This window comes from Pan troglodytes, chromosome 1 (genome assembly GCF_028858775.2).
Source record: "Pan troglodytes isolate AG18354 chromosome 1, NHGRI_mPanTro3-v2.0_pri, whole genome shotgun sequence".
Taxonomy (NCBI): Eukaryota; Metazoa; Chordata; class Mammalia; order Primates; family Hominidae; genus Pan; species Pan troglodytes.
In genome coordinates, this window is record NC_072398.2 from 219,493,534 (window position 1) to 219,506,623 (window position 13,090).

Sequence of the window (13,090 nt, forward strand, 5' to 3'; positions counted from 1 at the left end):
GGGAGACTACTTTTAAAACGTGTCAGTAGGATTATTCAGCAGTGAGTTTTTTTTGACACAGTCTTGCTCTGTCACCCAGGCTAGAGTACAGTGGTGCAGTCATAACTCACTGCAGCCTTAACCTCCTGGGCTTAAGTGATCCTCTTGCCTCAGCCTCTCAAGAAGCTGAGACTGCAGGCATCCATCACCATGCCCGACCTTTTTTTTTTTTTTTTTTGGAGAGACAGGGTCTCCCTCTGTTGCCCAGGCTGGTCTTGATCCTCCTGGCTTGGCTTCCTAAAGCGCTAGGATTACAGTCCCTTTCTTTGGTCTTTATGATTGCTTTTATCATGCCCTCAGCCAGAGAGCCACAACTTGGATGATCTTCAAGACCCTTGCAGATGCGAGTGCAATCTCACTTCCAATTTCCTGAAGAAGTGCTCTTCCAGGTTAATCCAAACTTCTAAATAATAATGAACATGCTTGGGTGTGTGTTCAGGAAGCACTTTCTGTTCTTAGGGTCTTGGGATGCAGTGTCCAGTGAACAGCAAACATCAAGCATCTCTTACGGTGCTAGAAATCACGTTCTTGGTCTAAAGAGCTGGGGTGAAAGCTGTGTTTGCAGCCAACCAATACCTGCAAGACGGCTGGCTGAACTCGGCTGAGGAAATGGAAGATCGTCATACACATACCCTTTCTATGTCAATGACATCCCCATGCCCTGGAGTGCCTGGCTGGTTCACTGTCAAACACTGACTGTCCCACTGCATCTGTGAACCCCTGAAAAGAGTCTAATTGTGTGCGCGTGTGGGGGTTGTTAACCACACCTTCCACTGTCTCTCCCACTTGGAAGGTGCATAGTCTTCAGAAGCTGTGCTTTGGTTTGGAAAGCGTAGCCCTTCCCTTCTCTAGGCTTTTGGATTTCTGTTGACATTTTGTTCTGATTGGCTCTTGGCCAGTTCAACTGGGCAATGGTGGATGAGGTACTTGAATAGGTGAGGGGAACATTTCTTGATTAAAGCCAGTTCTTTGCCTGTTCTACAACACTGAAGCTGTGCAGCTACATGTGGCCGGACAAGAATACAGCCAGGCTGCCCGATTCCACTGTACATTCACGGTCATCAACGTCAAATGGGTCCTTAATGTCGCCTGGCAAACGTACCATGCTTCTGTGGCCTATTCCCTTTCCCGTTACCCTACAGGACTATGTGCACCTTCTCTCTCTCCAAATCGGCATCACTTCCCGCCCTGTATTCATTCTTGCCTGATGTGAGAAATCAGGAGCAATCAATGGAATCTCAAGCTCCCACACCTCCACCCATCTTCCTGGCCCGCCAGGCCCTCTTCTCCCTTATTCCTTCCCTGCCCTCTTGAATTTCCGGTCAGTTCTCTCCATTTATGACCAGATTCCTGTAGAGAGCTGTTGTTATTTCTCTCCATTTTCCTCTTGAATCTACTCCAACCCGGCTTTCACCTCCAATGCTCCATTGAAACCGCTCTTAGGAAGGTCTCTAGTGACTTCAGCATCGCTAGGTCCACTGATAATTGTTGGTCCGAATCCCACCTGACTTAGCAGCAGCCCTCGGTAGTCTTTGAAACCTTTCTGGCCTCAGCTTCTAGGATCCATCCCCTCCTGGTGTCACTCCATCTCTGGATGATCCTGCTGAGCCTCCTTTGCTGTTTTGTTGTTGTTGTTGTTGTTGTTGTTGTTGAGACAGAGTTGCCAGGCTGTTGTGCCAGGCTGGAGTGCAGCGGTGTGATCTCGGCTCACTGCAACCTCCGCCTCCCGGGTTCAAGTGATTCTCCTGCCTCAGCCTCCCAAGTAGCTGGGACTACAGGCGCCCACCACCATGCCCAGCTAATTTTTTGTATTTTTAGTTGTATACATAATTATATAACGTGGTGAAAATTTGGGCGACACACAAGGTTATTAATTTTGAGGTGGAGTGGATGGAATAGAGAGGGGCGATATAGTCGGGGTTAGAGATGAGGTTTCATCATGTTAGCCAGGATGGTCTCAATCTCCTGACCTTGTGATCCGCCTGCCTCAGCCTCCCAAAGTGCTGGGATTACAGGCATGAGTCACCATGCCCGGCCTCCTTTGCTGTTTCTTCTTCAGCTGCCTAAACCCTAAGTGTGACGTCTGTCCTGCTGGGGCTTGGACCAGGGACCTCAGAATGGACCGATCAGTAGCCAGTGTAGCGCGGAGACTGCCACTTACTCTTGGGAGGCTGAGACTGGTTAAGGTGTGGGGGTCTTCCCCAGGCTTGGGGGCAGAGGCCACATTTTATTGTGAACATCATACTATGTTTGGTATTTGTCACTGGTGATAGCTCTAGAAGCTGTGGATCACCAAGAGACCAGAAGAAAACAAAAGAACAAGTTTGGGAAGTCCACAAGGCATTTTATTCCACAGGAAGAAAAATGATGACTCTGATATGAGAACCAGACTCAAGAGTCTTCACACACTGGTGACTGTAATAGTGTTTACATAATAGAGAACCAGATATTTTTAGAATTTTATCAAGCAGCTACTATGGTATTTTGAGGCACAGATCATACTTACAAACAAAGTGGCCCTGGAGCCTTCAGAACGTTGCGATGAGCACGCACCAAGCAGCAAGACACTCTTGGGATTTGGGGAAGGGGCCGCTTGTCTGTTTTCCACTGTGTAGTGACCAGGCCCAGGGGCTGGGGAAGCACTGGCCTGGCTCACCCTTCAGTGAGCACAGAGAAGCAGCGACAGCCAGGGAGTGACACGGGTCGGCCAACTGTGCTGGGTCAAGGGACTGGGTAGCTTTGGATATCTCCTTACCCAATTTACTCTTATTCCATTTATTTTACTTTCCTCAGAGACGAACTGTGTGTTTGAAGCAGAAAGAAAAGCAGTAGAAATGATCTTAACAAAGTCTTCGGCATTGCTGGCTGAATATCAGTTTACAAAGAGACGGGGCATTTAAGGAGCCAGGGGCAGGGCCTGTTTCCTCCAAAGCTTTGGATGTTTTCCTGGTGAGAACCAGGAGGGGATGTCAAATGCCCCTGAAACCTTCCGGCCTTGTCTGGCCCAGGGCTGCAGGGCAGGGGAGAGCTGAGAAGTGGAGCAGCTCGCAGTTGGCCCTCCCATCTCCCACCCAGCCCCGCCCTAGGTGGTCTTTGGATTCCATTTTAACATCTGCCTCTCCTAAGGTGCAAATGTCAAAGTGCTTGGTTGTGCAATCACAGGAGATGGGCAGCTATTTAAAGAGCTGATTAAAATTAGAAAGGAGCCCAAGGGGGGCATCTGAACACTTCTCTGGATTCCTCCTGAAGCACCAGCCCACAGGGCAGCCCGCAGCTAACTTCCTGAGTCAGGTCTGAGAACACCCAGCACTGCTGCGGCCCAAAGCAGATTTTCTTAGTAACACTAAACTCCTTAATCTCATCAAGAGATTTCAAGTGACTTTGTTCCAGAAGGTGATAGAAGGCTCACTGACGCATACAATCAACCCTTCCGAGAGTCTCATCTTTTAAGAGATCATGATCTCAGGCAGTAGGTTACTGATGACAAAAACCACAAGCCAAACCTGTGGGGGTGCAAGGAGGGAGGCTGAGGAGGAAGCTGCAGAGGAGCTGCCATTTGGCTGTATCCTGCTGCCATCTTGTGCAGTGCGTGAGTGCTGAGACAATCATCACCACCCCCTAGCAAGACACACACAAACTAAAACTCACCCAGTGCCGCAAAAGCCAAGTTTCCATTCTGCAATCCACTAACTTGGAGTTCAGCAAAGGCAACCAAGCCTCGGAGTTCAAGAAAGCTGATCCTTGAACACTATGTAGCTACTTGTGCTAAAGCTCCCTTCCTTCCTCTCTGCATGCGTGCGCGTGCACACACACACACACACACACACAGACACAGACACAGAGGGGAAGTGGGAGAGGAAAGGGAGGGGAAGAAGATTAGCTTCATTTGTGTCTTGGAAGGATTTGGGTCATGAGTTATAAACACCAAAACCTTCCACGCATCCACTGATCCACTGAGTCATCCCAGACTCAGCTACATGTGACAAGGTTGTAGAAATTGATTAGCTTTATTCAAATAAAAATTTAAAAATCACAAGGTGACTCATTCATTCTAAAGTGAGGCCCCTTTTCCCTTCTCCCTATCTGCTTAATCCTTACAGAAAAGCGAAACACCAAAAACAAGACCCAGGGCGCTCATACCAGGCCTTGCTCCCAGCAGGAATTTAAAACCAAGGATAAGAGATGCCTTCGTCAAATCTTGGTTCCATGAAAAACTTACCAACGCAGCTTTTTAATACTCCTATTTCATCCCCCTTTCTGGAACTCTCCCTGCTCCCTTCTCATCCTGGGGTTTCCATCCTGTGTCCCCTCGGGCTGTGGAGCTACGATGCCTGCCTGTGGCTTTATTAAAAAGAAAACAGTCCCGGGGCTTCGTTCTTGGTTGTTGCTGCCCAGGCAGGAGAGCACTCTTATGTGGATTTCTGATTTGTTGCAATAGTTCAATGGGACTTTTTTTTTCCTTCTCAGTCAACAGAGTTTACCAATGTTTCCAACCTCTCTAATAATAATAACCTGAGAAAACTTACAATGCTGACTTGCACCCATGTGGTAATGGAGCACAGGTTTCCCCCTAAGTTTGGTAAGGCTAGTTAGGAAAAAGCCAAATGGATAACTTACCACATAATTTGTAAGAATCTAAGCACTCTTTGTAAAATGGGGGTGAGAAATTAAAAGTGGGCTCCCAAGCCCCTCTCCTAGATCCTTCTGAAGGGCCAGCGCCAGTCCTGGGTGCCACAGCTCACAGCCCAACTGGACAGCCACGATGTCAAAGGCGTCCCTTTCAGGACCACAGCCCTCACCTCAACCCACTTTACTGGGAATACTTTAGTCTCCAAAACTAAGACGTAACATTCTTTAACTTTTAAGAATGCCTTTCTATAGACAGTATCCTGAATTAGACATCTAGAATTAGTGCAATAGAAGATCCAATATAACTTTATATTACTTTACAGTTAACAAACCTTTACACATAGCACAGGCCCTGTTCAGAAACGTTCCTATATATTTACAAACACACTGTTGTACATATATACATGTTAACAAAATACAGGGCAATCTAAAAATTAGATTCATCTCAGTACATGTTTTTAAACGTTATTTAACCAATACCTTTAAAAATTATTTCCCATAATCTAAAATAACTCCCTGCCTCACAAATTAATACGATTTCCATTTGTACTTTTCCTCATGAGGATTTACTTTCCCTCATTCCTTGACAACTTCCCCAAACCCGACTCCGGTTCTGCCTCTATCGTCAGCCGAGAGCTGGGCCTCTTTCCTCCTGGTGGGTCTGCGCTGTGTCGGGAGCGCCCGTCTCGGCAGCGGGGCTTCAGGAGTCCAGCTCCAGCTGCTCTCGGTTTTCGCTGAGTCTTAACATAAGCTGCTGTTCATAGTAGAGGCTCTTTGCGTAGTTTATTTCTTGTGACAACTTGACAGCAAGGACCTCAGATTTCACGTGGACCTAAGGAGGAGAACAGGATGGGTCACCTGTCCCCAGGATGGGGAAATCCAGGAATCAGATCCACCCAGGTGGCGGCTCCCAGCCCAGCTGCATCTCAGGATGGGATGTACACGTCAAAGAAACAGTGATAGCCGGGGCTGCTCCTGCTTCACTCGCACTCACAAGTCTGGGGTGGGTCCCTGCAATTTTTTTTTTTTTTTTGAGACGGAGTCTCTGTCGCCTAGGCGCAATCTTGGTTCACTGCAACCGCCGCCTCCCGGGTTCAAGCAATTCTCCTGCCTCAGCCTCCCGAGTAGCTGGGACTACAGGCATGTGCACAGTTAACGATTTTTTTTTTTTTTTTTTTAAAGTAGAGATGGGGTTTCACCGTGTTAGCCAGGATGGTCTCGAACTCCTGACCTCGTGATCCGCCCGCCTCGGCCTCCCAAAGTGCTGGGATTACAGGCATGAGCCACTGCGCCCGGCCGGTCTTTTTAAACATTCCCCAGGACTGTACAGCCAACCCATACTCACCTGACATTTGGGACCTCCCCCCCACGGCCATAACTGATCTGCAGAGGTAAGACCCAGAGCAAGAATGTGGGATTCACATCTAAGGTCTGGTGACGGCTGATGAAGGAAGAAGAATCAGCGAACAAAAGCCTCTAGGTCTTTCTTACCACAAACACCTCTCTGCCCACCTGCTTTGAAAGGGGCAGAAGTATAGTGGGCAAGGCTGCCCACCTGCTACAGTGAAGGGATCTGGAGAAATACTCACACTTTGAGGTGCTCGCCCTCTTCATCAGCCAGCTCTAACTTAAGCCAATGACCCCACGGGAGCCTTACACAAGTCCAAACAGGCCCAAGTGCATTCATGAGCAGGGGGAAGCCAAAGGACTCCGGAGGAGAGAGGCCCAATAAGGCTGGCGCTATTTCCGATCCATAGAGAGAGCAGAGGTGGGCAGGCCCTTTTGATTAATGTACCATTCTTGAATGCAAGCTTCAAAATCCGGGTATACCGGGTGAGAATGAGCAGGACTAACACCTGGGTGTCATGGCAAGCCACCAGGGCCGACTGGCCAGAGACAGATCCGCAAGAGGCTCTGCAGCCAGCTCTGGTGCCAAGCCACTCGGATTTGAACCCCGGCTCCTCAAGGTCAGCTGTGTAGCCTTGAATGAATCACCTGCTATGACCAATAGTGAGGAGGGGATGACAGCAACACAGTGATCAGACAACCCACAAGACAGCCAGCCCTCTAGGAACGTTAGCTATTCGCAGGAGCTTTATTATTTAAAAGCCTTGTCGTAACAATACCTTGTCCCCTTTGGAGGGAAAGTATAACTTTTATTTACAAATACTTATTGAGCATGCTAGATGCTACTAGAACAAAAGTTACGGTTTCCACTGTTAAGGAGAAACAATGGAGAAACCAGCGTGAGCTCCAGTGCTTTCTTCGATTTGGTGCACTGAAGAATCCCATTTTGGGAGCAGAAAAACCCTGTGTGTTGTGTTAGCTGTTCCTTATCACCAACGAGAGTAAGTATTGTTACCCTCACTACATCTACGGGTAACTGAGGCACAAACGTTGTGAGGCAGTTAATGTTCCCAGGGTCACCCATGGGCCAGCTGGGAGGGCAGCATCGCCCCGTGAACATACCCTGGGCCCCTCCCATGTTCAGGACTGAGAGGCAGCACTCCTGGGAAGGGCCCAGACTGAACCTCCTAAATGAGCTCCTGCTGAGGAGGGGGAAGCAGGGCAGAGGCATCGAGGCCCTGGCCCCGCCCCTCAGGAGCCTGAGAACAGCCAGGCACTCACCATGGGCTTCTGGTGGGAGGGGCCGGGGATGGACACTCCACTGCTCGTGCTCACGGCTTTCTTGGTCACCTGCACATACACCTTCCCATGGTCTTTGGAGACAAGGCAGTGGTAGAGGTCATCGTATTTGACTTCTAGGAAAATGGCTTCTCGATCCACGTAGTCTCCACTTTTCAGGAAGTAAACAGCTTTGGAGGAGATGAGCACGCAGTAGCTGTCAATGTTCTCCACAGCGATGAAGCTGCAAAGCGAGACGGGAACACAGGAGTGACACCTGGGGCTTCGCCCAGCATCAGGGGGAGGCCCACTGCGGGCTCTGTGGCCCCAGGGCCTGAGTGCGAATCCTGGCCCCCTTGCCGGGAAATACTTCTAAATCCTGAAATTCTATCTTGTGGGTGTTTGTTGTTTTTCTGTGAGCATTTTTGGATAGCTTAAAGCTTACAGAAAACTGTAACAATACTCTATTGGACAAAACAGAAAACACGATGCCTTTCAATGTGAAACTGGAGGAGCAGCCGAGAAAGTTCACTGCCTGGCAGAGGGGAGGGAAACATGAAGGGGTGAGAAGACGCAGCTGGGGGCGCTGAAAGCTGAGGGGGGAAAAGCAGAATTAAACAGGTTCACCAAATGGCACGCCATGAAGAGACAGCCTGGCGTTAAAACACCTGCACCTCCCCATCCGCTTCCTCCCTCTCTAAGCTCAGCACCTCCAGGGACAGGGCACCCCCCCCACCCATCCACTTCATGTTCAGAAAACTCGAAGAGTCAGAAAACGCTTTCTTAGGTAAAACTGTCATCTTCCTTTTGGAAACTTCTAGTTGTTACTTCAGGAGCTTTAGGGCCACTCCAAAAAAACTGAATTCCTCTATCATGGAGCTCACACATTCAAAGTGGAAATTTATGCACATCAAACCTCTCTGGCCACTGAATGAAGAGCAGTGAACCTTGGGAACAGTGTGACAGTTCTCCTGGGCCTGGCTGCCTCCCCTGCATCTTGTGACAGCCCTTCACAATGGGGCTGCAGTGTCCAGGGACAGCAGACAAGGATGGACAGTGGCAGGAATACTAAAGGCTGACGACGGAGTGGCAGTCGAGCTCCTGCTGGCAAACTGAATTGCTCAGAGCCAGGCTCCACCTGGAAGTGTTCTGAAACCTGGGTCCAGAACGGCGTTGTTCCCAGGTCCTCTGAGGGAGGCAGAAGCCTGGGGGCAGGAGGTGGCCTGCCTGTCGAGGGGAGCAGGCTGCCGGGCCCTCGCTCACTTGGGGTCCGTGCAGGACGCACACCTGCTCTCTCAACTTCTCTAAATCCCATCCCCCTCCCTGCAAGGATCACAGGTTCTAACTTCTCTGTGAAGCATCCCCCACATACTCCAGCCCCTCCTCCACTTTTGAGCATTTAATTGTGATGGCCCCCAAAGCATGGCCAAGCACAAACTCATTCTTTCCACATGTCCTGGATAAGTCTCTTTGCTGACTACGAGGTGAGCCCTCTAAGTGGAGTCCATATCTCACAGCCCCATGTCTTCCTGAGCACCCCACAGAGTTGGCCACCCCATCAGCACTCAGTAAGTGACTGCCTTGTTCCAGTTGCCATTTTAATTACAGACGCCCATGACAAAAACTGGGATTTATTGTTCTATTCTAACTGGTTGGCAATGCCAAGGATGTGGACTTGTAAAGTCTCAATGCTGAAATTAGAAAGACCCGCAGCCTTCAGTGTTTAGGCCACTCAGCACAGACGTTCTCACATCTTGTGCTCTAACCGCATTGAGAGCGGCAGCATCACTGAACAGAGTTGAATGGAATCTGAAATAGCTGGTCCGGGGAAGAAAGGAGGGCACAGGGAAAGACAGAAAGACAGACAGAGAGGGATAAAAATGATCCTGACACAGAGAAGAGGTGACACAGCGCCAGCCAGAACTGGCGGGGATCTGAGCTGAGACCCGGGAGCAGCCTACACTCCTGAGCATCGGTGGGCCTGGTGCACAGCCACTGAGGCCGTCACGGGCTCTCCAAGGAGACTCCAAAGTTGGCCACCATGATTGGGATGACAGCAGGAATGTGCATGAAAAATCCAACTGAGATGTGTGGTTCCTTCCTCTAGGTGAGCACAGCACAGGCACTTCCACCTCATTGCCCAGCCCCCAGCCCCCAGCCCCCAGCGCCACCACACTGGGCACTTGACATAGCTGACATTTACATGTCAGCCAAGGGCTTCCCATCCGGGCAGATGCTCTCACACCCAGGCCAGAGTGGCCGACATGACTAGTGTGCTTTCCATCCTGGAACACTTCTATAGGCTTTAAAACAGACTCTTTTCCAAGATGCCCCAGATGGTTCAAGTCCTCCATCAGGCCAGAACCACTTCTGGAGGAGGGGTGACTCTGAGCTGGGATGCCCTCCGGAAAAGTAGAGAGCACAGCGAAGGAAACACAGGCCGAGCCGGCAGGAAAGCCCGGCCCGCTGGCTGACTCTGGCCGAGTCCGTTGCTTTCTTGGTAGCTCAGACTCTTTCATCTCTCTGATGGAGAGGGTAATCCCTGCCAGTTTTCTTCACAAAGTGAGCACGGAGGTCAAGGAATTCATGGCCATACAGAAAGGTAAGTGGAGGAAGGCAGTGCTGTCACTCCACACGGATCTCTGTCCTGTAAGTCCAGGACCCTGTGCATGCCCCGAAGCTGCTACTGATAATAACATATTTCTGGAAATTGTGCATGAAATGTTCTAAAGTCCTTTCAAATCAAAAGCAGATCAGAGCCAAGGGTCTGGCTGAAGAAGGAGAAGGGAGAGAGTGAGGCCACAGCTGGAACTGGGCAGTGACCCCAGGGACCAGGCGGCCACAGCTCTGTCCCCATCATCCTCCTGAGGCTTTCCTGCATCCCACAATGGCCAGGGCTTTGGGTTGCATCATCATCGTTATTATTATTAATTTTAATTTTTTCTTTTTCTTTTTTTACAAAATCTGCCAAACACATCAAAGAATAATTAAACAGCTCCAGACCAGACCCCTTATCTAATGGAGCCTCATATCAAACTTGTCACTCTGTGAGAGAAGCAGCAAAACTCAGGGTGGTAAGAGAAGCCTGGCAAACGCGGCACGCTCCCCGCCCTCCCCTCTGCCCAGCTGCACCTTCTTCCGTTCCCTTTCCCTAAAGCCACAGGCAATTCCCCCTCCCTGGCCTAGTTCTCCCAGGCTTTCCTTTGCCTCACTTGAGGTTCCTTGAGTGCTCACACTGCTTTGTAGTCTCGACCCCAGGCTCTCCTGTCTTCACTGCCCTTAGAATCAAGCTTCCCGCAAGGCCTGCTTTTGGTCCACGAATGAGTGACTGTTGGAAAAACCTCAAGGGAAGAAGGCCACCGTGGTCTCAGGTGGCCCTGAGCAAACTCCTTCTGTTCTCTGATCTGCTATTAATTGAGAGGAAAGGGGAGCAAAAAAATGCAGCCAGAAACACACAGCATCAGATAAGCTTTATCCTTCCAATCTGAGACCTAGAGAAGTCACCTCAGTATTCAGTTGACACATTTTAGGTTGCTGTAGATACTATAATTGATTCTATTTAAAAAATAGGATTTTTATACTATTCTTAAACCTCGGTTAAAAGTTTCAACTCTTAGGGCAGAGCATGGTGGCTCCCACCTATAATCCCAGCACTTTGGGAAGCTGAGGTGGGAGGATCGCTGGAGCCCAGGAGTTTGAGACCATCCTGGGCCACATAGTGAGACCCCATCTCTATTAAAAAAAAAAAAAGAAGAAGAAGAAAGAAAAAAGTTTTAACTCCCCTTTAAGGAGAGAAAGAGGATACTCTGGGCTTGGGGCTCAGTGTCAGAAAGTTTCTTCTGAGAGAAGGGAAGGCTGCAGCACCAGCTTACACCCTTTTCCAAGATGACAGGTGCTAAGAGTGGGTGAATCTGCCAGGAGCCAGTGCCACCTTAGTAGAATGCACCGTCACTAATGACATCCATAAACCACGAACCACGGGGCATTCTCAACAACAGCAGCCATGGTAGCATCAACAGCAGCCTCAGGCCTCCTCTGGGGCAGGTCACAACGTCCTCCCAAGCCACACTGCAGCCTCGCCAGGGGAGCCAGCCACCCTGATGCCAGTCGTCTCCGCCTCTCACTTTGCCCAGAGCTTCCCCATCCTGATGTGTAGAACCCCATGGGTCTACTCTGCGGGGCCACTGTGATGGTGTGAGCTAATCTACGTGCCACACACAGAAGAGATCCGCAGTTAATGGTGGCTCTTCTGTTGAGAACAGGTGCCCAGTTACCCCAAACCTGTGGGAGATGACCCCTCCTTTCCCCACACATCCTCTCATCAGCAGATTGGAGAGAGATGTCTCTCTAGAAGGCCACATGGAAAACAGACTCATGACCAACTTCTCTCAGGGAGAAATCTGCCAAGTAACTGTTTCAGCCACTCTACTTAATTTTCCTCCTGCTCTTTTTTTTTTTTTTCGATATTAACTCATTAATATACCTGATTCTACTCCCTCTGGAGTCATTTCAAAATCAGAAGCATTCTGAGACGCCTGACTCAGAGCTCCTGGAACAGGCTCCTCTACCCCTAGGCGTTACCCACCCCAGGTCCACCTATGGCCCTGACTCCATGTCTGGGCCCAGTGTCGCTCTGAGTGCCAGGCCCTCTTCAGGGGACCTCAGCACGTCCACTGGGGAGATGCTCCTTCTCCAACCTTTGCTCTTCAGCACCCCCAGCCTCATCAACCAGACAGGCAAGGAGCCGGAAGCCACTCTCAACCCTCCTCCTCGCTCAGATTCCAATTTAGCAGTTGAGGGATCCACTGATGCTGCCTCCTAAATGCCTCTCCAATCTGTCCTCTTCTAGTCATCGTTATGGCCACTGTGTTCAGGCTTCTCCACCTTCTACCTGGACTACCCCACGGGCCTCCTAACTGGCTTCCTGCCTTCAGTCTCTCTACCTGCTGCTGTCAAGGTTTTATTTTTCATGAGGAATTTTGAGTGGGATCCTCTTCCTCACAATCTCACTCCCACCTACAGGAGAGGCAAGCTCCTCGGCATGACCACTAAGGTCAGCCTTCAGCAACAGGCCTGGGAACCCACCCTTCCAGCCTCTGCTCCTTCTTTCCACACGTGCTGCTGCTACAAAAAGCTGACCCCAAATTCTCCAGACCTGCCGTGAGCTCTTCTGTCCCGTGTCTCTGCCCAGCACTGTGCTCTGCCCAGGCGCCTTCTCTCCTTGGCACATTCCTCCGCCTCCTGCAAGGTCAGGCGACTCATCCAGCGCCTTCTCTGTGAAGCCTTCCCTGGCTTTCCAGTATAAATTAATCACTTCCCATCTGTGGTTCCATAATACGTTGCTCATACTTCTATTTTTAACAGCAATATATGTTATAGGTTGTTGGTAATACAGTGTCTGCTTCCCCTGCTAAACTGTGAACGCACTGAGGACAGAGGAAATTTCTTACTCACCCTGGCACATAGTAGGATTCAATAAATGTATGCGTTAGTCTGTCTCAGAAAATGACACTGGCATTAGGGTAAGGCAAGAAATTTGCCAGTGCACAGGCAACTTTGGATGCTGGACACATGTTACCAGTAGGAAAGTTGAAAACTTCTCTTAGAACTCCTGATTTAGCTTTTAAAGATTTAGCAAACCTTTAACTTTATCAGAGTAGCTGAGCCATCTGCCAAATCCAAGTTTTAATTCAGAGGCGTATCAACAAATGGCCAATTCTGTAAGTGTCAACAGTTACTAGTACATTATTTCCTGGTTTAGGAAATGGAAGCTAATAAATTCTATTCCATTCCTCAG

At 49.6% G+C, this 13,090-nt stretch overlaps 1 protein-coding gene and 1 non-coding gene across 11 annotated transcripts in view; both read right to left on the bottom strand.

Annotated features, from left to right (window-relative positions):
• Nucleotides 1-2,362: 2,362 nt before the first annotated feature.
• VPS13D (vacuolar protein sorting 13 homolog D) overlaps nucleotides 2,363-13,090 on the bottom strand; it is a 283,384-nt gene continuing 272,656 nt past the window's right edge. For all 10 annotated transcript variants that reach the window (XM_063785968.1, XM_001145053.7, XM_009448445.5 and 7 more), the window contains 2 exons: nucleotides 7,297-7,537; nucleotides 2,363-5,500 (listed from right to left, as the gene is read on the bottom strand). In XM_063785968.1, the coding sequence (XP_063642038.1) occupies nucleotides 5,369-5,500; nucleotides 7,297-7,537 (373 nt within the window). In that variant the 3' untranslated portion in view covers nucleotides 2,363-5,368. The remainder of the gene's footprint in view (nucleotides 5,501-7,296; nucleotides 7,538-13,090) is intronic.
• LOC112207612 (small nucleolar RNA ACA59) lies at nucleotides 6,993-7,144 on the bottom strand. The gene has a single exon (XR_002942037.1). It is a non-coding gene; the product is annotated as a small nucleolar RNA ACA59 (small nucleolar RNA).